The 21,483-nt window shown below is 51.2% G+C and overlaps 1 protein-coding gene across 2 annotated transcripts in view; it reads left to right on the top strand.

Moving 5' to 3' along the window:
• Nucleotides 1-21,483, top strand: part of Mical3 (microtubule associated monooxygenase, calponin and LIM domain containing 3) — a 116,087-nt gene that overhangs the window by 22,360 nt on the left and 72,244 nt on the right. The window contains exons 13-21 of one of the 2 annotated variants that reach the window (XM_059258519.1): nt 514-626; nt 721-783; nt 1,497-1,670; nt 6,239-6,337; nt 8,119-8,175; nt 10,730-10,837; nt 13,080-13,187; nt 13,751-13,937; nt 20,693-20,781. In XM_059258519.1, the coding sequence (XP_059114502.1) occupies nt 514-626; nt 721-783; nt 1,497-1,670; nt 6,239-6,337; nt 8,119-8,175; nt 10,730-10,837; nt 13,080-13,187; nt 13,751-13,937; nt 20,693-20,781 (998 nt within the window). The remainder of the gene's footprint in view (nt 1-513; nt 627-720; nt 784-1,496; nt 1,671-6,238; nt 6,338-8,118; nt 8,176-10,729; nt 10,838-13,079; nt 13,188-13,750; nt 13,938-20,692; nt 20,782-21,483) is intronic. The other variant, XM_059258518.1, reaches the window with a different exon arrangement.

The following is a 21,483-nucleotide window of genomic DNA, read 5'->3' as shown; positions in this document are numbered from 1 at the left end:
GCGTCTTCAAGCCCATGTGCCCTTATCAGGACCTGTGTCTTTCTCTAGCTGGATATGCATTTCTTACAACACAAACCCTGAACCCTGAGGAGCTCTGTTCATTGAGAACCCCTCTTCAGACACAGCTAAGAACAGGGCCTCTGCAGCCCCCCAAACTGACAACCCGTGTCTCATCCCTCTCAACCCTCCACCTCAACCTGAAGTTTTCTTTATCAAAATTTAACTTTACCAGTCTGCTGTGGTAGTCACAGGCAGAGTCCACCCTTTCCAGAGTGGAAGTGTGGGTCGCTGCAACTGAAGTGTAAGGAATGGGGTTGGTTTTGTGCATGTGGATGGAAAAGAAAGTGTTTAGGCCGAAGCATGATGTTTTCTGTGGCTATGCATGCCCTGTCTTAGTTGGTAGCCCCTCAGAGTCTGTGAGCTTCCTTCCACTAGTTCCCTATAAGGGAGCGTGGTTCCAGTCAGGACTTTGTGGCGCTGTCCTAGGTAAACATTGCTCACTCCTGTCCACAGACACCTTGGACCTGAATGCAGAGGAGAAAGCCGTCCTGATAGCCAGCACCAAATCCCCCATCTCCTTCCTGAGCAAGCTTGGACAGACCATCTCTCGGAAGCGTTCTCCCAAGGTATGTGCACACAGAGTCACGTTAATGTGGCTGTGGAGTTAATGGCAAAGGAAGGTGACCAGGCTAATGCTGTCTGTGTCTTCTTGTGGTGCAGGATAAAAAGGAAAAGGATTCAGATGGGGCTGGGAAGAGGAGAAAAACCAGTCAGTCAGAGGAGGTAAGATTCACCTCGGTTTGTCAGAACTGATTGCTCTGAATTATCCTTTTCGGTTTAAGGGTTTGGGGTTTGTTTTTGTTTTTTTTGGTGTGTGTGTGTGTGTGTGTGTGTGTGTGTGTGTGTGTGTGTGTGTGTGTACACATTCATGTACCTGTGTGAGTTTATGTGCACCATGTATGTGCAGGTACCTGTGGAGACCAGAGGGCATGGGGCTCCCTGGAACTAGAGTGTGGCAGGTGGTTGTGAGCTGTCTCCTGTGGGTTCTGGGAATAGAACCTGGGTCCTCTGCAAGAACAGTAAGCGATCTTAACCACCGAGCCATCTGGCCACCTGGTTTAAGTTATTAATTCTCAAATGGGTATTGCTAGACCTTTACGTCATCATCTGTTATGAGGGTTTCTCTGTGCTTTTGCCTCTGTTTTACTTTCCAGAAACTAGCAGGGAATGAGCACACACGTGTGCTCAGGCTTTCTCTCCGTGGAATCACACATTTGGCAAAGCACAGTGGCTTTGCTGAGATCTGGTGATGCCAGCACAAGTCTGTGTGCCCTGTGGTGCCCTGCATCCTGGCACCTTGCTAACTGCACATCAGAACGTTGCAGAGTGCTCTTAAGCAACCTGAAGCTGCCATTCAGTTCCTGCCCACACGCTGAGAGAAAAGCATCGGCATCTCTGTGACCCGTCCTGATTCTTGGGTGCTTTCTGTTGGGCAGGAGGAGCCTCCCCGGAGCTACCGAGGAGAGAGGCCCACCCTGGTGAGCACCCTGACGGACAGGCGAATGGATGCTGCCATTGGGAACCAGAACAAAGTAAAGTATATGGCAACCCAGCTGCTGGCGAAGTTCGAAGAGAATGCACCTGCACAGTCCACCGGTGTAAGGAGACAGGTGAGCTCAGCTTCTGGACGGGCCATGCCACAGACCCTGGCACTCGGGGGCCAGGCTTGCTCTTGTCTGAGTCTTACACATTCAGGGCTGCACTGGCGTCCCCTCCCGTCTCAGGAGTCTATGACCAGAATCAGTAGAGGGATCTAAAAATTACTTGTTTGGATGACTGTAAACACATGGATGTGTTCACACACATACCTACTGAGTTACAAAGGAAGCTTGTAGCTGGCATGGTGGTGTAAAAGCAAGGCTTGGGAAACTGCAGCAAGAAGATTGTGAGTTCAAGGCTAACTTGAGCTACATGATGGTATACTATCTCAAGAAAAGAAAAAGAAGAATATGACTTACTGAAGGAACTCTGAAAAGTATAATAGAGGTGATTAAGGCACCTACAATTCTATTCATTTTGCCACATTTCTTTCTGGGCTTTTTCTCAGGACATTCTTGTTTTCATGGTGGAGACCATTCCAAGGGCACACTTCCTTAGATTCTGCCTTTTGTTTTTGCTCACGGTCTACTCCTGTGTCTTCTCAGCTCACAGGCATCTGCAGAGTGTGTGTACACTGTGCTAGTCACTGTCTCCAACTGTGATGGGTGTTTTAGTTGCTTCTCCTGTGATAAGATATGAAGGTATCCATCCTTGCTTCTGTGAGCTACGATTCTGTTCCGGGAATGTGAGCCATTCAGGTGGAGACTTATGGAGACATAAGTCACGTGTCAGAGTCCAGCAGCACCTGGCCTGGAATGTCCATGTCACGTCTTGTCTCTCCCTTGCTCTGCAGATGTCACTAAGCCTCTTTAAAGAGAAGGGGCTTGCGTTTTGACTTCTCTCTGAAGTGGGTTACAGCGCTCCCTGATAGCGAAGGAGCACCAGGACAGGGCACAGTCTCTGTCTTCATCTTCTCTGTACTCCCAGACCATGGCTCCTGTGGGTCCGGAAGCAGCCATGAGTTTGCTCCTCACGCCGGGCTTTGGGCTAGTGTCTATGCTCCTGTCTACCTGAAGCAGGGACGGTCGCATTCCCTGGAGCAGTGGAGGTTGCTGCGCTCTGCCAGCCCCATGTCAGGAGGCCAGAGCGCCCTCCAGTGGAAGGTCACCTCTGCAGGAAGTTTGCCTTCCTCTCCGTGAGGGGACTAGTTTTCCAAATCAGATAATCTCTAGACCCCAGAGAATTCAGTTTGGTAAAAGGGTAACAAGAATCACAGCTGGGGGGCCGGGTGGTGGCGCACACCTTTAATCCCAGCACTCAGGAGGCAGAGCCAGGCGGATGTCTGAGTTCGAGGCCAGCCTGGACTACAGAGCGAGATCTAGAACAGGCACCAAAGCTACACAGAGAAACTCTGTCTCGAAAACAAAACAAGAAAAATCACAGCTTGGTTTCCTCTCCTCACCCTCTCCTTTTATCCATCCCTGTATTTGCACTTGGTTTTGGGTTGGGGAAGGCTACTATTTTTCCTTTATTAATGTAACTTTCTAAGGGTTAACTTAGCCTGCCCACCCCCTCACAGTTTACAGACTGATGTCTGTCCTCCACAGGTACCCTTTTCTGTCTTCTCCTACCTTAATGTATTTTATTTTATTTTGTCTCCATGTCCTGTCCCCACTCACGCGTGGCCTGTGTGTGTCACAGCCGACACAAAAGCGTGGCCTCAGCCAGCCGTCCCGCAGCCTGCCTGCGCAGGGTCGCCCTGCTCCCACCCCCCAGTGGAAACAGGTAAAAGAATTGCTAGGGTTTAGCACGGCCACCCCTGGCTTTCCACCCTGCTGAAAAGCTAGCTCGCCAAGGCAGAGTCGTCTTTGGGAAGCATTTGACAGACAGTGCTGGTCTGATTCTGTGGTTGCACTACTCCCTGGGGTTCGAGGCGCCTCTTAGGAAGGCTGTTAACTCGGTATTGAAGGCAGCTGGCGTCACGTGGGAAGGCCATATGAGCCCTTGGGTCTTTCGTGACGTTCCTGCCAGATTGGCCTTTTAGTGGCCTGTTTCTGTGTGACCTGTGTCATGCCTGAGAATGGGTTTGTGCCTTTCGTGTGAGGAAGAAAATATACCTGTGAAAGTAGTCAGGAGCTATGGACTTGTCTCTTTCAGACCTATACAAAAATTTATGTTTATGGGTTGAGTTTTTTGATTTTTGGCCGTTTTTCTCCTTGGAATTTTGTCCACATCTTTCAGTGGGGGGCTTGGAGCTGGGGCAGTAGCTCAGTGGGAGAACATTTGCCTAGCTTCATGAGGCCCGGGGCTCCATCCTTAGTGCCACCCCAAAACAACACACAAAAAAACTTCTGGGCATTTCCACCAAACCTTTTCAGGACTCCTGGAAAACTGCTTCTCTGTCAGTCAGAGCAGGAGGGACCCACGCCTCAGGCAGAGGAGACTGGTCAGTGGGTGGGACACGGCTTCCCGTGCGTCCCTACTGTTGCAGTTGAGCAGTTCATTGCTGGGACAGGGTCCTGGATGAGCATGTGTCACTTTGCTTGGGTAGGGTAGCTGATCCTGGGTTCTCTTAGCTTCTCCGACAGCCCGCCTCACCAGCTCTGGTGCCCAGAAGTGCTGGGTAATGATGAGGTGGGTGTTACAGCAATTGCATTTTGAAGAAAATGTTCCTTTCTAACCGTGTAATAATATACACGTGGGAGGCGGGGCCCAGGAAGGGAGAGAGAATGTTGGAGCAACGTCCAGACTCACAACAGGAGCCAAACTTCCTGCCTCAGTAGGAGTCACTTCATAGAGGGAGGCCTTCTGAAAAATGCCATCAAGCATTTGTTTGTTTATTTGTGTTTATCCTTTGCTCGAAGTCTGGATGTAAGGGAATGGGTGAGCTGGTTTGAAGTTCGGAAGTGTAAAGTCTCCTTCTTCCCAGAGAAGGCCTGAGATAGAACAGAACAGCAGGAAGGTCGGGCGTCACCTGCAGGAGGGGACATGGGTGGCTTTGTGTGCGGCCTGTGCTGGTGCAGCTTTGTTGGGCTTCTGGGAAGGAGAGGGCAGTGTGTGTGGCTCAGAGAGCCTGCTGGGTGTTGGCCTCTGTCCTGGTGAAGATCAGTCCGGCAGCTTGAAAGGCCACCTGGAACCTGGTTATACCCAGGCTGCTCGTGAAGCCCGGTAGCTCATAGCGTTATGCCGAGACCCGTGTGGACACTGGGTTTTCTCCTGCCTGTTGAGCTTGTCACCTTGGGTGAAGTAAGATACCGGTAGCTGTAGCAGGTGGCGTGGAAGATGGTGTGAGCCTTGGCAGCCTTGAGCAGTGGAAATGCTTTAGATCAGTAAGTGCTTTAGGCTTCCTCGAGTTGGGAATGACAGACTTCAGGGCCTGTAAGGCGGCACTGGCACACTATACCCCATGTTTCGTTCCGGTGGAATGTCGGATGCTCACATATCCATCATTTTTCAACTCTACCTCATGGGTTTGGCCCTCTAGATGTATCTCCTGGAAGCCAGAGATGTGTTTAGACGCTCCCAAGAACGGGAACTCAGAGCCCCGGTGCCTGGGCTGCTGCTGGCTGGCCGCTCACCTCCGGCAGACAGCACCTCACTGTGACTCACTGTGTGTGTCTCTTAAAGTGGCTCCTACTGAGACGGGAGGCGTGGCAGGTGTGGCATCCATGGCAGAGTTGGCACGAGGTCCTGTTCCGACTTAGGTCATCGCGTAGAGGGAGGAAAATGGCTGACAGCCCTGCCTGCCAGTGGTTTCGTGCTGTCCTTTCCAGTGTAAACACTGCAGCTTGTCCTTTGCCCTCCCTTTTTCCTTTTGATCTCAAAAGTACGTCCTGCAGATAAACTGCACATGAGCCAGCCTGGGTTTGGAAGCCGATTGTCATGGGAGGTGGGAACACACAGCGGAGATGTTTCTCTGACCTTAGAGCTGCCCCAGGCCTCCCCACCCCCACCCTCTTCCCGGTACAGCAGGCTGGGTAAAGGAAGCTGGGGATCTTCTGGAAGGTACCAGAGAGGTCCAGGGTAACGCATGGCTGTTTCTCAGATACCGAGAAGCATCTTTCTTGAACCTACCCACAGAGAAGGATACATGTGGTACAGGCAGGACAAGGGATGAGCATTCAGTTAGGGCTTAATTTGTAGAGCCTGTTTCCTGGCATTTCTCTGTAGTTTTCAGAACTCTTGCATGTGAGTGAGGGGCTTAAGAAAGGGAGCCATTGATGGGACGTGGCCACAGATGGCTTGGGGGAAACATGCTTTGCCCTGGTGTGACCTGGTGTGCGGAGGTCATGTGCTATCCCAAGTGGGCCCATCTGCCTTTTCTCTCTGCTTACAATCAGATCCATTTCTGTGCCCCAACTTCTCTGATAAAGCCCTTGACCCTTGGCATTGGAGAGCATCACTGCAAAGTTCTCACCAGCTGTGAGGTTTAAGTCTCCGGTCCCACATGAAAGACAAAAGATTGTGATGGGCCACCCCTGAACGCAGAGTGAGGTGCTGTGGAGGGTGGATGGTCAAGGAAGGGGCCTCTTGGGATGCTTTGCCAATGTGCAAATACTCCTCACCCCTCCCAGGAGCAATCTCCACGAGGCCCCGTTTCAACGGTGTTCTTTCTTGTTTGTGTCTGTTGGTGTAAAAGCGACAGGAAAAGGAGCGAGCTCGGACCTGCCCCAAAAAAGTGATCACTCTCTCTCCTCCCCCTCCTCCACCTTCCTGCCGGGCCCGAAGCGTTCAGCAGGTGATCCTCTGCATGCTCTCTGTCCTGCCTGTACTCCTACCTACGCTGTGCATGTAGGGAACCGCCTCAGTAACCCTTCTTTTCGAGGCTAAGTTTTTAAAAGATCACATGTAGCAAAAGCAGCCTTCATTACTACAACGGAACTCTTCCTGTTGGGACCTCAGGACCGGGCCCTGTGCATTCAAATCCGGCATGTTCTGGTCTAGTCCGGTCTAGTCCCTATCATGGGAGGACAGCCAGAAACCAGAGCATAAGCTATACTCATCTTACCCCCAAGAAGTACACATTTCTGTAGGACCTCACTCAAAGTGGCCGTGTTTCTTTGCTGTCCTACGCAGTACGGTTAAGATGTGCACAAGAAAGCTTCGTATGGCTGTAGCTGGAGAATTTCTCTCCAGCTCCCACCACCAAGTCCCGCCAGTCCCAGAGCCCGCGGGACTTGGTGGCGGGAGCTGGAGAGAAATTCTCCAGCAACAGTATGGCCTCCCTGCATGGGTTTGGTTCCTTGTGACGCTGAGAGCCTGTTCTCTGGCTCATAGAGCTCCTTCTAACCAACCCAGCCACCCTCTCCCACTCCAGGCAGATCACCGAAGAGCTGCATTGAGAGCCTCCGCCGCCGGCCACGTGGCTGTTGTCCCACACAAACATGTGTTTATGGTGGACACACCTGTATAGTGTGCACAGAGAAGGGCTTGCTGACCTTTGAGCTGAAGCTCTATAAAAATAACAGGGCAAGATTGGTGAAAGGGTATTCTCTTAATGAAGATAACGTACCTAAAAGATGACCACTAACGATGCATCTGGTGTTGTAGGCCTTCCTCACGCCCCCGGGCCTAAGAACTGAGATGTGGTGGCTGTTGTGACCGCCCAGGGTCTTCTAAATAAGAGCTCGAAGTTTTGAGCATTTGTTCTGCCCCACACAGTATTTCAGCCAGGTCTCACAGTAACTGTGGGGCAGGGTCCACCATCGTCTCCACTCACAGTCTGAGGGATAGGGTGGAGAGGCCAAGGAGTTGTGCAAGACCACAGGTGGGCAACGGGCCCGACCTGAAGGGAGCCGTGAGAAGTCTGGAGGCAGGCTCTGGGCTCCTGCTGCCTGTGGCAACATGTCCAGGGTACTGGATGAGGGCAGCCACTGGGGACGTTGGCTTCCGTTTCCCAAGGATGAACGTCGCCAGTTATCCTTAGTGGGCATCATGGTCTTCCTGTCCCCATAATTACCATCTTAGTTCTTTCCTCCGTTCACTGAAGCAGCCCAGTGCCTATCCTAGGGTTTTCCACGACCTCACACTTGTCTCTTAACTGAGAGTGCTTTCAGTCTCCACACTCTTCTCCCAGCAGTAAACTGTGCCTGGCTCCCAGGTTCCTATTTAGGGCCTCCTCCCCACCCCGGAGTTTCCTCTGAGCTCTGTCACGGTCCTTTGTTCATCCAGTTTCCATCTCCCCACCTTCCTTTCTGAGGTCTTGCTGTGGAACGCTTCCCTGCCAACCTGCCTTCCACTGCATGCCTCCAATCTTACGCCACTGTGTGAAAGACACGTTTGTTCCACCTTCGTACTAACCGTGGTTCTTTGTCTGTGGAGGGGCCTCATTGGAGGCAGGCGGAAGGCCATACAGAACATTCCATGTCCCCGACCGTGGAATTTGATACAGGAGGGATTGTGGATAGTTGGTTGGGGAAACCTGGGGGTGGGGATGTTCTTGCCTAAATTTCCCACCGTTACCTGGTAGGTCCAAATAGAGTTGGGATGGAGCTTAAGTTTCTACTTTGTTGCCAACAGATGTACAGGGATCTTCATGCTGGCAGCCGTGGCAAGCAGAATCCCCACCATGAGAGGGTAAAAAAGCATGAGCCTGTGGCATGGGAGGCTGAGAGCCGACAGTTGGGCACGCTGTGTGGTGGGGCAGAGGGAAGGGAGCATGGAGACCAGTCATTCTCCCCGCTTTTTGCTCACTTGTCACCCAGCCAAGAGCCAGAACTCTCCGCTAACAGCGTTGACCCACACAGGAGCATTAATGGCGGAGTGTCCGTCTGTAAAGCCTTCAGACTGGTTGCTCATCCTGGTGCTCTCATTGTGACACCGGGCCTTAGTGGCTTTCCAGTTTGTTCTCCAATCCCATTCCAAGACCTTATCGCTTCTACCCCCACAGTAGGCGTGAGTGGCCGAAAGGCTTTGAAAATCGGAGAGAAGTGGGAGAGGGAAGCCTCGGGACGGACAGACAGTGGATTGGACAGTCTTGGCTCTTGAAATAGAAATACTAAGAGGAAGTGAGGCTCTTGCCAGAGTTTGGGGAAGAAGGCAGTGACGAGTCAGGGGTGCTTAGTGAGAAGCTGTAGTTAGGGCTGGAGAGATGGCTCAGAGGTTAAGAACACTGACTGTTCTTCCAGAGGTCCTGAGTTCAATTCCCAGCAACCACATGGCGGCTCACAACCATCTGTAAGGAGATCTGGCTCCTTCTTCTGGCCTGCAGGGATACATGCAGGCAGAACACTGTATACATAATAAATAAATAAATCTTAAAAAAAAAAATTAAAAAGAAATTATTAAAAAAAAAAAAAAGAAGCTGTAGTTGGTTTCTTCTGAAAAACTCCAGAGGTGTCATCACGGGGCAGAATGGGCCATTGTGCCATTTGTTTTTCAATGAACGTGATGATGAAGCCCCTCGCCTACTTATTCATGAGAATTTTGGCATTGATCCTATCCTTAAAGATCTCCAGTGAGCTGGTTTGGTCATTCCATAGACGCCCTCTCCCTGCCTTTGCTCTCTGAGAACTGCGCTGAGGACCAAGCAGCAAGTCATGTCACGTCTTGCGTCATTAGCAAACAGATGTTAGCACCATCTTCTCTGCCCTTGGCAGGACGGGATTAGAGAGAAGTGGGATTGCAGTGGAGGTGGCCGACCTCCCTGCCCTCCTCGTCACCAGCCCTGCTTTACTGCTGCTTGGTAGGGGAGCTGGTGTAGACATGGCATTCATTGCCTCTTCCTTCTTCCCAGACCCTACCATAGTCCTGTCTATAAAGCAAGGGAGCAGGGTAGTGCCCTACATCGTGGAGAACGAACACTTAATGAGGTTTTGGTGGTTTTTAATAAACAACGTCTGAAAAGGAATCGGGGAAGTATGTTGGGTATAAAGGAGCTTGGCAGGAAACCATGTGAGGTCCAGAACTGTGGTGCCCAGAGTCATAGCCCAAGTGACAATACAGCATGCAGGGAGTTGGTGTCTGTCGATTTCTTAGTGTGGGGCTCAGGCTAGATACTGGGGGTACTGCTTACTTCTCTCCCGGTCTTCTCCCCACTCCATACCGCTGTTCATGCACGGCCTCACACTGTAGCTCACCTTCACTCAGCTCCCCACTTTGACTGTCCCACATTGCAGCAGGGTGGTTACTCACCTCATTCCTTTTTGTGAATGTTAGCAGTCCACAGAGTTGTTGCTCCTTGTACTGGGTTCAGATGACTGACCCCATCCAAGTGCTGAACTCAGGGCCAGGAAACTGGCTGGATATCTGGAGCAGAGGGTAGGGAATTCCCAGACACCTGCCGCTCTGCCTGTCACTGCCGTGACACTGAAGAACCAACTGAAATGGGGGTGCCCCGGGTCTCCTTGGGGCCTGGGCGGTACCTCTGTCCTTCCTGTCCTGTAAGGGTTTTATCCTGAGTGTGGTGGGAAATGAAGAAACAATTGTCAAGGCTGTCAGTGGCCTTCTCTCTGCTAATTGCGTGGGCTCCACGTTGAGGAAGACCCTGGACACTTGCTGAAGCAGCTGAAGCCAGTCTCAGAAAGACAGAGGATTTAGATCTAGTCCCCGGATCACTGTTTGCAGTTTGGCTCCTGAGCAAGCAGAACTGCCCTGAGCACTGATCTTAGAAGGAGCGTACCTGAGTTCTGGCCATAGCGAGGCATGGAGAAGGCCTTGGGCACTCTCCACAGGACAAGAGCATCCCCTGCCCTAGCAGAGGATGGTGAGGTTCCCAGTCCTGCTCTTGGCACTGTCAGGAGAGAACCGGAATGGGGGTGAGATGTCTCCACCAAGGAGCAATCCCTGCAGGTCAGCGAGGGCTCTGGGAGAAGCCGGTGTCACCTGTCAACAGGAATGATAGCTGCAGAGGGGGTAACCTGGTAGGGGTACCGAGCCAAGGTGCCTGAGGCTTTCCTAGGTGCTCACAGTACAGACACAGGCTCCAGAGACAGTGTGGGGGAGGAGCAAGTGGGAAGCAGATGGGAGCCGTAGGTGAAGTGCGTTTGCTGCTGGGAACTGCAAGGCCTGCTCTCTCTACCATATACATACACAGCTAAAGAGCCAGACCGTCTGAAACCCTAATTTCCTGTGTTTGAGGTGTGACTTTTAATGTTTACTGTGCTCTTTTTCTCCACCTTTATTTTTATAGCCAGAGCCCGAGCCTTCGCGTCGATTTTTTGTTGACCAGTGGGAGCTCTCCCGTAGTCTCCGCTCCTCCACCCGCCCTGCCTCTCCCTCCTCTGACTCCCTCCGACAGGTAGCACGGCCTGGACTTGGCAAAACCATGTTCTCCTGCAGCCTCTGCTCACTCTGTTTCCACAGGTGTCACCCACCTGAGGGAGGCTGGGAGGTCTCCGCCTTTGCCTGGCTCCTCAGAAGCTGTGTGTACACGCGCGTGTGTGCACGTGGGTGTGCGTGTGTGTGTGCGCGTGTGCAGGCGCGCGTGGGTGTGTGTTGCCACAGACGCCTGTATTAAAGAGGCCACTTGCTTTCTTTGAGTGTTTTCACACATCACAGCCTGTCCGAGTGAACCCACTGTTACACCACGTCCGATGTTGATAGCATTTTTCAACCTTTGGCTGAAGACTGTGTTTTTTCGTAGTCACGTGCTACAGAATCTGAACCTTTTCGTCACTAACTTTTCTGAGTAAAATAGTGAGCACACAGCATTCTTGGTGCTTCTTCATGTGTGGCATGAAGCCTGCTTTTCCCCGGTGACTCCCATCCGGTTCCGAGGAGTTTGTTAGCAGTGTGTGTGTGCGCGCACGCACGTGCGCGGAAGCCTGTGCATGTGCGTGGTGTGCAGTGGGCTAAGCCTAACGGTTGCTACACTTTGACTCCCGTCTGAGAGTGGGAAGAAGAAAACCATCTGCTCTCCATGCCGGAAACAAACAGAACTTGAGTCTTCACCTCTCTGGGGGACGCTTGTCAGAGTTGCTACCTCACCAAGAACTGACAAATGCCTCTGCATGCTCAGCCCCGGCCGTGGCTGTCGAGGTGATGGTCGCTGGTCCTGAGTGCACACAGTGGGGCTTGGACTGCAGTGTGCTGGCACTTTGCCATCTGCTCTACAGGATGAGGGCGATGCGACTTTCTTTTGAGGGCCGCTCTAAGATGAGATCTCTTCTCGAATTTCTGCTGTCCTCTGCCAGGTGTCCGCCTGTCTCGGGCCTGTCCTTCTCCAGGTCCCTAATCTAAGAGACTGTGGAACTGGCAGGAAAAACAAATCCTAGGAAATCTCTTTAGTTGAATTGGAGAATGAAATGGATTGCTCAGTTCCAGCCAGGCTTTAGCTGAGCCTAGTGAGAAGTGTTTGCTCAAGTGTGTCTGTTCCCAGACTTAGAGAGTTGGCCCTGAGAACCTGGACATGCTGCTGCTTGGGCCGGCAGCCCTCTTACATGTGGCTCTGCAGGTCTGTCCCTTGAGGCCACTTACGGGGGATTTGGCCATCTTTGGGACAACTGCGTCTGGATCAGAGTTGGTGACAAACTCTCCCACTTGGCGGGGAGCGTCCTTTATTTCCTGCCGTGAGAGGTGTGGCACCCTCTGTCTCCATCCAGAGTCCTGGCTCCCAGGTCTCTAAAAGACTACCCACAAAACTATAGTCCCAGGCCAGGATCCAGGCTGGGCCCCAGGGTGTCGGGCCTCTGTGAGCAGGGTGGCTCACCATGCAGACGTGGGTGTTTTTCCTGTTCCGTTCTTCAGCATTGTCAAAAGGGGACCGCATTAGTTTGATTTGTGTGTGTTGGGGGAAGAGGTTAGACTGTCTCGCTGTTTATGTAGTCCAGGCCAGCCCCGAATCCATGGCAGTCCTCCCGCCTCAGCCTCCCACCTGATCTGGGAGAACTCTAGCCTCCACGTATGGGTGGATGAGCACTGTTTTTCTGCTCCCAAATATCAGTGGGGAAGCGACCAGAGGAGGCTTCTTTCCAGAGTGGTCAGCTGTATGGAGCAGACACTGTGGGTCTGGCTATGAGGCAGGGGGTCACCAGCAATGCCAGAACTCTGCACACCTGTTGCTCACGTGGGACATTAACCTCTGCCAGAGTCTGCCTGGTTTCTTTCTCAGCCTGGGGTAGTCACCTCATTCGCAGAGCCCCTTGGGCCTGCTCCTGGCTCTGGTCACTGTAGCCACCTTCCTGGTGTTGACCCCTCACACTCCGTGAGTCCAGGTGCAGGCCCTCTTTCTCCTCCGTGTTCACTTCCGTTTTGCCCTCTTTCTCCTCCCTGTCCCCGGAACTGGACTCTTGGAGAAACACGAAGGACCGAGTTCTTCCTGTGGAACACTGTCTCCACGACTGCTGCTCGTGCGTGTGCTGACCACCGTGTGGACGCTGGCACCGGCGATTTGCTCACTGCCCAGTTTCTGCTTGTGGGCACTGTGTTGGCATGGTTTGCTGCTGCACTGTGTACTCATTTTACACCTCTCAAAGATTTTTTAATTTTTATTCCTTCTCATTTCCCTTCATTTTGATCATTCTGTAATCTTCAACCAATAGAAGTATATAAAGATGTACACGGGCGGAGTGAGCTCATTGGCTGAGCAGATAGCCAATCAGCTTCAAAGGAAAGAGCAACCCAAAACCCTTCTAGACAAGAAGGAACTGGTAAGAGATATTCCAGGGGCACTGTCTCTAGCCACGGCACGGTGGTGAGCAGCCCTCGCCTGCTCTGAGGGCCTTGCTGATTTCTGTAGCCACGTGGATTACTACGTGGCAGTGTTCTTGAGGTGGTCTTGATTTTTGATGACTAAATTTCTAGAAATGTGATAAATATTGAGAACATTCTGCGGAAAAGCACTTTTCTCTTTAAAGAGAGTCCCTCCGGGATTCAGGGGATGCGCACATGTGTGTGCACACATGAACACCGAGTGTGTGTATATTTATTCTATCTCCCAAGCAAAACTATGACAAACAGTTGGTTTGATTGTTAAGAGATTCTGAAGCCTTGGACTCTTCATCACAGGCATCGCTTAGTTCTTGATCATCACAGGATTAGACCCTGGCTTGTACTGAGGGTCCTCGGGAGGGGCCTGTGGGGTACCCCGAGAAAGCCACCAATGGAGCATTTGTAGTCATTTAATACCCACGGTCTGTGTCCATGTGACGTGCGCCGTCACCACCACAGAGGGCCACACAGCCTGACAGGCTCCTCCTCACCCACCCCACAGGGCTCCATCAAGAAAGAGTTCCCACAGAACTTGGGGGGCAGCGACACGTGCTACTTCTGCCAAAAGCGGGTCTACGTGATGGAGAGGCTGAGCGCCGAGGGCAAGTTCTTCCATCGAAGCTGCTTCAAATGCGAGTACTGCGCCACCACGCTGCGCCTCTCTGCGTACGCCTATGACATAGAGGACGGTGAGTACGTCAGTCAAGTCAGCAACTGAGTGGGACGCCTCTTTCTCCTCCTGAGCCAGAGACCTTGGGGCCCTTGCTGCGTTCCTCTCTATACTAACCTATCTCTTTCCCTTTTTTTAAAAAAAAGTCTCAGACTGGGGGTGGGGGCCTGAGGGTTGTTCGATTCCTCTGTGTAGCCCTGGCTGTCCTGGAGCTGGTTCTGTAGACCAGGCTGGCCTCGAACTCCGAGATCTGCCTGTCTCTGCCTCCCAAGTGCTGGGATTAAGGGTGTGAGCCACCACCGCCCAGCAAACTAATTCTGAGACACTTTAAAAATACTTTTCCGGTCCCCAGACTGTTATAGCTCAGCCAAGGAGGTGATGCTGTTTCACACACTCACTTTCTTACCTCACATGAGACTGTGGAGTCTAAAGGGGCATAGTAAGGGTTCCTAGAACTCACGTTTCTTGCCTAAGGTTGATAACAGCAACCAAAGTAGATCCAGGCTTCTGCCTTACGGAGCAGATTGTAATGCCAGGCTTTGTGACCTCCCTCTGGTGTCAGCATCTCCTGGCCTGGGGCCCAGTTCTGCTGGTTAACTGTGGAAAGACCTTAGTTTTAAGGTGGAGAAATGTGCCAACAAATAACAACCAACTTGTCATCCGAAGATTCTTTTTTTTTAATAATTTATTTTATGTGCATTGGTGTTTTGCCTGCCTGTATGTCTGTGTGAGGGGGTATCAGGTCCCCTAGAACTGGAGTTACAGACAGTTGTGAGCTGCCATGTGGGTGCTGGGAATCGAACCAGGGTCCTCTGGAAGAACAGTCAGTGCTCTTAACTGCTGAGCTATCTCTCCAGCCCCCCACCCCCACCCCCGAAGATTCTTAAGGGAATGGAAATGGGTGGCCAAAGGCATTTATGACTCCTGCCGCCATCCCTACAGGATGCTGAGGGATTCATGGGACATGGTTTAATTTAAGAGTAATAAACCGCCGGGCGGTGTTGGCACACGCCCATAATCCCAGCACTCGGAAGGCAGAGCCAGGCAGATCTTTGTGAGTTCAAGACCAGCCTGGTCTACAGAGCGAGATCCAGGAAAGGCACCAAAACTACACAGAGAAACCCTGTCTCTAAAACCAAAAAAAAGAGTAATAAACCTAGGTGAATAGGGAAGTAAACTCAGTCCTCACAGGGATGATAGCAAACCTGTGTGTCAATAGGTGGTCTGTTGACTGTAAAGGGACCAGAAGGTGATGGCAGAGGGAGCCCATATTAAGTCACCCCTGTCATACAGATCCTTCTAATAGCGAAACACAGACAGTCATGGCTGTCACCGAGAGGGCAGGAGTAAGTGGCGAACTCAACATGACCTTCCTGCACTGGCAGAGACACTGCTCAGGGAAGAGCTGAAAGAGTCACCTCGGTGAGGAAGGCAACCTGTTGGTGTCGCGCTTTCCCTTCCACTCTCACGCGTCGTTTCTCTGGGGACAGCACCTTTGACTCCAGGGAGAGGGATTGGCAGGTGGGCCCCACCTCAGCACTGCCCTTGATACTTAGGTTATTTTAGTCTTTTACCTTGGATGTGCCCGGAAAGAAGATCCCTCATTCTCCTGAGGGTATAAATGAAGTGTGACTGTACCTCTAGGAACTTACCAGGTTGTGTTCATCAACTTCTGTCGACGTGACGAAATGCCTGAGATAACCAACGTATATAGAAAAGAATCATTTTGGCTCCGATGTGAAGGTTTTGGTCTGTGGCCTCTGGTCCGCTGCTCTCTGGCTGTGACTCGGTAGCACGTGGCAGGGGTGTACAGCAGACGTGCTCACCTCATTACCAGGAAGCCAAAGAGAGAAGAAGGGACCAGATTCCACAGTCCTTTCGAGGCACACCCCCAGCGACCTAACTTCTCCCAGTAGCTGAAGACCCAGCCTTCATTTAACACACGGGCTGGCACATTCAGTGGGAACGATACACACAGTTCACACGAGGCAAAGCACACTGATCACGTCTTCGTTCCCTAAGTTCACAGTTGGTGCCACAGGATCGTGCTTGAGCTGTCCCCTCCCTAGAATACACTTTCCTAGTCATGTTGTAATGGCCTAACTGGCCTTCCTGTCCCCACACGTCCTCTCCTCCGGGGTCTCCCCAGACCATGACGTGGCCACTGAGTTCTGGTTGCACCATTAGCTATGGTTATTCCCACGGTGTTTACTGCTTTCTCCTCCCGAACCACGTGTCTTCTGCTCCGTCCAACTAAAGTGCTCGTCTCCCTTGACTGGAGACCCAGTGTCCATGGTACCCGAGTCGTTAAATGACACAGACAGTGGAGTAAATGCCGGTTCACCCTGGGCCAGCCTGACGGATACCTGTGTCCCCCTTTCCATCACTCAGTTGGATTGTCAAGATGGCTTAATCTAGACACTCCCCGGTCTGTCATTTTATTGGATCCTCTATAACTCGTGATTAATTCACAATGTTAACCTAGCTGACTTTCGTGAGACAGGAGCCATAGTGCAGTGGCAGGCGGTGTGGGCTCTGGAGCCAGCCTCCTGCCTGAGATGCTCTTTGTGGGGCATTTTGGCAGGCAGCTTGGCCTGCCTGTGCCTCACCCATGGAAGGATAGTAACAGTCCCTACGTGCCTCACTGGGTTGTGTGAGCACTGAATGAATGGATAGATGTAAAGCAGTTAGAATCATGTCTGGAACATAGTAAATGTTAGGTAAAAATTAGTGTGTATGTATTTTTTTTAATTCATTTAAACAGCAAAAGTAATTAAATTGAGTTGGGGGAAGGAAATAAGAAACTACATTAAAACTAGGTATAGTGGCACATACCTGTAACCTCAGCACTTGAGAGGTGGAAACAAGGAAGATCAGGGGTTCAGGGTCAGGTGGGCTACATGAGTCCTCCAAAAACAGAGAGAAGCATTAATGTTTAATGGAGCACACATAACGCATGCCTGTGATGGTGAACTGTTTCACTCTCCAAGGTAGGAGTTCTGTTCCTTTGCTGCGGGCGGAAGTGAGCCCTAAGAAGCTAGAGTCCGAATGGCTGCCGAGAGGTTGGCTTTTCCTGAGAGCTCTCTTCAGCTGCCCCTTTGCATCGTGAACTACCTTCCAAGAGAAAACAGTTTTCTGGAATGTTCCTGGAAGTTCCCTTAGGGCTAGGATCTGAGCCTGGTTTCTGAAACATAAACCCTTGTATTTAGTTTTAATATGGAGCAGGAGCCGGAGCTGGGAGGAGAGTTTGTGATCTGCGTTTCTAACTTAGAAGGAAAAGTCCGATGAAATGATGGTCAATGACTAGTGTTCTTGTAGTGAGCCTCGGGCCGTGGGGTGGCCCAGCACGGTGCCTGGGACCACGCTGATCTCCTCAGTTTGAGTCCTGGAGACCGATGTGGTGGAAGCAGAGAACCAATGACTGCAAGTCGTTCGCTGATCACATGTGCCCTCCCTTGCCTGCCTCCACAGACACACACAAGAAATAAATAAAAAATGTAAAACGTTCTTAAATTCTGACAGTATACAAGCTTCATGATAAAAGTCAAGTCACTAAAGTGTAAACTTTAGAGTTATGTCTTCCTTCTAAATACTCTAAGAGATGGAGCTGGAGAGATGGCTCAGTGGTGAAGAGCACTGGCTGCCCTTCCAGAGGTCCCAATTCCCAGCACCCACATGGTGGCTGGCTCACAGCTCTCTGTAACTGAACATCCAGTTCCAATGCTCTCTTCTGTCTCTGTGGGCACAGACATACTTGCAGGAAAGACATACATAAGAAAACAAAATACAAAAAAAAAAAAAAAAAAAAGCTGGGCGGTGGTGGTGCACGCCTTTAATCCCAGCACTCGGGAGGCAGAGCCAGGCGGATCTCTGTGAGTTCAAGGCCAGCCTGGGCTACCAAGTGAGCTCCAGGAAAGGCGCAAAGCTACACAGAGAAACCCTGTCTCGAAAAACCCAAAAAAAAAAAAAAGAAAAAAAAAATTTAAATAGGCTCAGAGAAGTGCTTTCTTCAAGGTCACAGCTGTCCTCCTTAATGGCCCTGATCAACCTGACCTCAGTCACATGCCAGCCCTGGGGAATGGGTCCTGAGGTAGCTGAGGTTGACCAGTCTGGTCCGGTATCTTCCGTGATAGCCCCATCACTGTCCAGTGAAAGAGGATGGGTATTTCTTAAAGAGTGAAATACGAAACATGGAGGATGATCCAGGTCCTGATACATTTTATCTTCTATGTAATGGGGGAGCTTCCCAAAAGAACGGAGTGGATTATTACAGATTATCTGAAAGGAGTCGTGGATAAGCTAAAAACAAAACAAACAAAAGAAAAAGTCACATGAATAAACTCCGCTCACCTGTAGAGAAGCAGACAGTGAAATGACAGCCTTTGCCCATCACGTGGCCCCACAGTGCCGGGTCTCTAAGTCCTGGCCGAGTGCGAGCAGCTGGTGAGAAATCTGTTCAGGGAAATGCGACTAGTGTCTGAAGCCCGTAAAATTCACTGCGATTTTTTTTCACCGTTGGCTTTAAATCTAAACTATCCAGTTACAGTTTTTATTAAAGGCTTGGTTGTTAGCTGGTAGGTATTTGGAAGGCAGCTGGCTCATCAGTGGGTTAATTCACAGATGGATAGATAAGTGCATGGCATTGTTGGGTTATGATGGAAACTTTGGGAGGTGGAACCTGGTTGAAAACTGTGGTCACAAGGATGAACCCTGGGAAGATATAACTTGTCCAGTCTCTTCCCCTTTCCCCATGCTTTCTCCGCTCCTTGCCAACTTGAAGGGAGCGTCTCCTCCCCCTCCACCTGCTCGCCACCATGATGCCCTGCAGGTCAGCAAAGCCCAGAGCAATGGGACCTAGAAACCTTGGACCGAGACCTCTAAAATCATGAGCCAAATAAGTATTTCTTCCTTCAAGTTGTGTTCCTGGGTATTTTGACATGCTGACTTAACACAGTAAGAAAAGCAGATAAAGGAAAAGTCAACCACTTTAAAAAACGAAGAAAATATATAGGGGTTGCAGATGACTCAGTGGGTAAGACCACTTGCTCTGCAGACATAAGGTATTAAAAGACTCTCTAAGATTCGATTAGGATTTCACAGAGGTGAGAACTAGTGGCTGGCTGTTCTGCTTCTCTGATCTTTCAGCTTTCACCCCGATATCTGGCTCTGGGTGTTCTATTAATAAGACCATCTAAGATTCGAATAACAATAAGGATCTGAGTTTGAGTGCCCAGTACCCACATAAAAATGCCTGGCATGGTTGCACATCCCTGTAAACCCCCAGCCTGAGGAAGCAAAGACAGGCAGACCCTGGGAGCTCCCTGGAAGGTAGCTGAAATGGCAAGCTTCCAATTCAGAGAGAGACCCATCTCAAGGCAGTAAAACAGGAAGTTTTAGAGGGGCGTACACCCTGGTTTCCGCTCGTGCACGTGCACACACAGCAAGAAGATACACCGGGTCACCAGGGAAGGGGAGAGGGAAGAGCAGTCGCTTGCCTTGTTTCCTTTGACCGTCTGTCCCAGGGTTTACCTTGGTTGACGTTGTTCTTGGCAAATGGTAAGGGAAGGCAGGCGGCTCCTGAGGCAGACATTCTCAGGACGGGCCTGATGCTGAAGAGCTTTCACACCTCAAGTTAGAGGAGAGATTCGGTTTATTTGACTCTTGGTTCATTCTAGCACACTTGTGTTGAAAAGGGAAATGGGTCTTTCAAACGTTTTTTTGGCCTTGCTCACCTCAGGGGATAACATCACTTTAGGTAAGACCCAGTAAACACATGTAGACAGGGCCAAAAGTCTAGGAAATCATGGTTAGCCTTGGTTATATTGAAGCACACGCCTGAGTTTCATTCTGTTTATTTGGTCTGTTTATGATCCACCCACGGGGTGTGTGCGTGTGTGTGTGTGTGTGTGTGTGTGTGTGTGTGTGTGTGTGTGTGTGTGCGCGCGCGCGCGCACGTGCGCGTGCATAAGCATGCATACCACACCCGTGTGTAGAAATCAGAGAACAACTTTGGGGAGTCAGTTGTCTCCATCCACCTTGTTGAGGCACGGTCTCCCTTCCTGTTTCTGCTGCCGCACTGCATACCCCGGGGTAGCTGACCCTCGAGCTCCTGGCCGATTCTCCTGTCTCCGCCTCCTGTCTGTCCATAGGAATGCTGGGACTGCAGATTCCCACCACCACGTCCTGCTTTGTGCATGGGTCCCAGGGATCGAAGTCAGGTTGTCCCGCTTGCGCACAGCCAGCTCCTTCACCTCGAAGCCATCTCTTGCCCCTTGTATTATTTTAGCACACTGTAGGGTTGCAGCCTGCTTTGGACTGGCCGAGGCTAGTGACAGGGAGGGTGGGAGTCGACGGTAGCGGAGGGGAGCAGAGACAGTTCTGTCAGTTAGTAACTGGCACCGCCCTAGCCCTGGAAGCCTTCCTGCCTCCACCCTGCACTTGTATTCATTCTTGCCCTCCCCAGAAATGCCGCTGCGGTTCTCATGTGACCACGTCTTTGTCCTCACACACTACTACTTTGTTTGCTGGCTCTGTCTTTGCTCTGGGCACTGATTGGTGGTGTCTCAACAACCTTCACACACCCAAAGGGAAAGACCTCTGCATCCGACACAGGGAAAGAAGGCCGGGGCCGGCCTTTCTGGATTGTGGGGGGAGCCGGGAGCTGTTGGGGAGAGGGGGTAGGAGTTATGCAATGGCATTCTGTGGCCAGCAAGCCAAGTTCGCCATGGTGGCGTATTGCTCACTCCTCTTTTCCCGGCTGCTTTCTGTCCGCAGGCAAATTCTACTGTAAGCCGCACTACTGTTACCGGCTATCTGGCTACGCGCAAAGGAAGAGGCCAGCAGTGGCTCCTCTGTCTGGAAAGGTAACTTCCTGTGAGTGGGACTGTCAGAGTGCCGCCTGTCCCATGAGCGGGCTTGAGAGGAACTGCAGTTGGCTGGATGCAGACAAGCCAGGTTTACAAGCTTCTAGTGGTGCCACTCTCAGAGACTATGCTCCGGGCTTATTCTGAGCAGAAAGGCGCCCTGCTGCTCACCGTAACTAACCGTTCCTTCCCAGAGGTCAGAGCTCTCTTCCTTGTAGCTGGAGAATAGGCAGCCCCAGGAGTCCCTCCCTTTCCTCAGGCCCACAGCCCAGGCATCTGAGGGCCAACCCCTGCTCTCCATCCTGAGGAGACCAGACTGCCATGGCTGCTCTACCTGATGCCCCTTGACCTCTGCTTCCATGAGTTAGTATCTGAGCCCTTGACTTTTTTTTTTTTTTTTTTTTTTTTTTTTTTTTGCTTCAATGGGAGTGGTCTGTTCTTGTTTTGTCAAGGTGGCCTGAGTAATCCCTTCACTTCATGGACAGCACTTGGGCAGCATACAGCAGAGGGATGGTGGGAAGAGGTGTACAGTGGCCTTTTGCATCCATGGAGTCCATCCTAGGTCCCATGCATGGAGGAAAAATACTTCTGTACTGGATCTGTGCAAACTCTTCTGTCCTCTAAGCAATACAGTATAATAACCCTTTACTCTGATAGTAGTTACATTGTTACGTAAGTCATCCAGAGAGCATTTAAAGTTGG

Source organism: Peromyscus eremicus, chromosome 3 (genome assembly GCF_949786415.1).
Source record: "Peromyscus eremicus chromosome 3, PerEre_H2_v1, whole genome shotgun sequence".
In the NCBI taxonomy this organism is placed as follows: domain Eukaryota; kingdom Metazoa; phylum Chordata; class Mammalia; order Rodentia; family Cricetidae; genus Peromyscus; species Peromyscus eremicus.
Note: the sequence above shows the minus strand (reverse complement) of the source record. Positions and strands in the feature narration are given on the sequence as shown.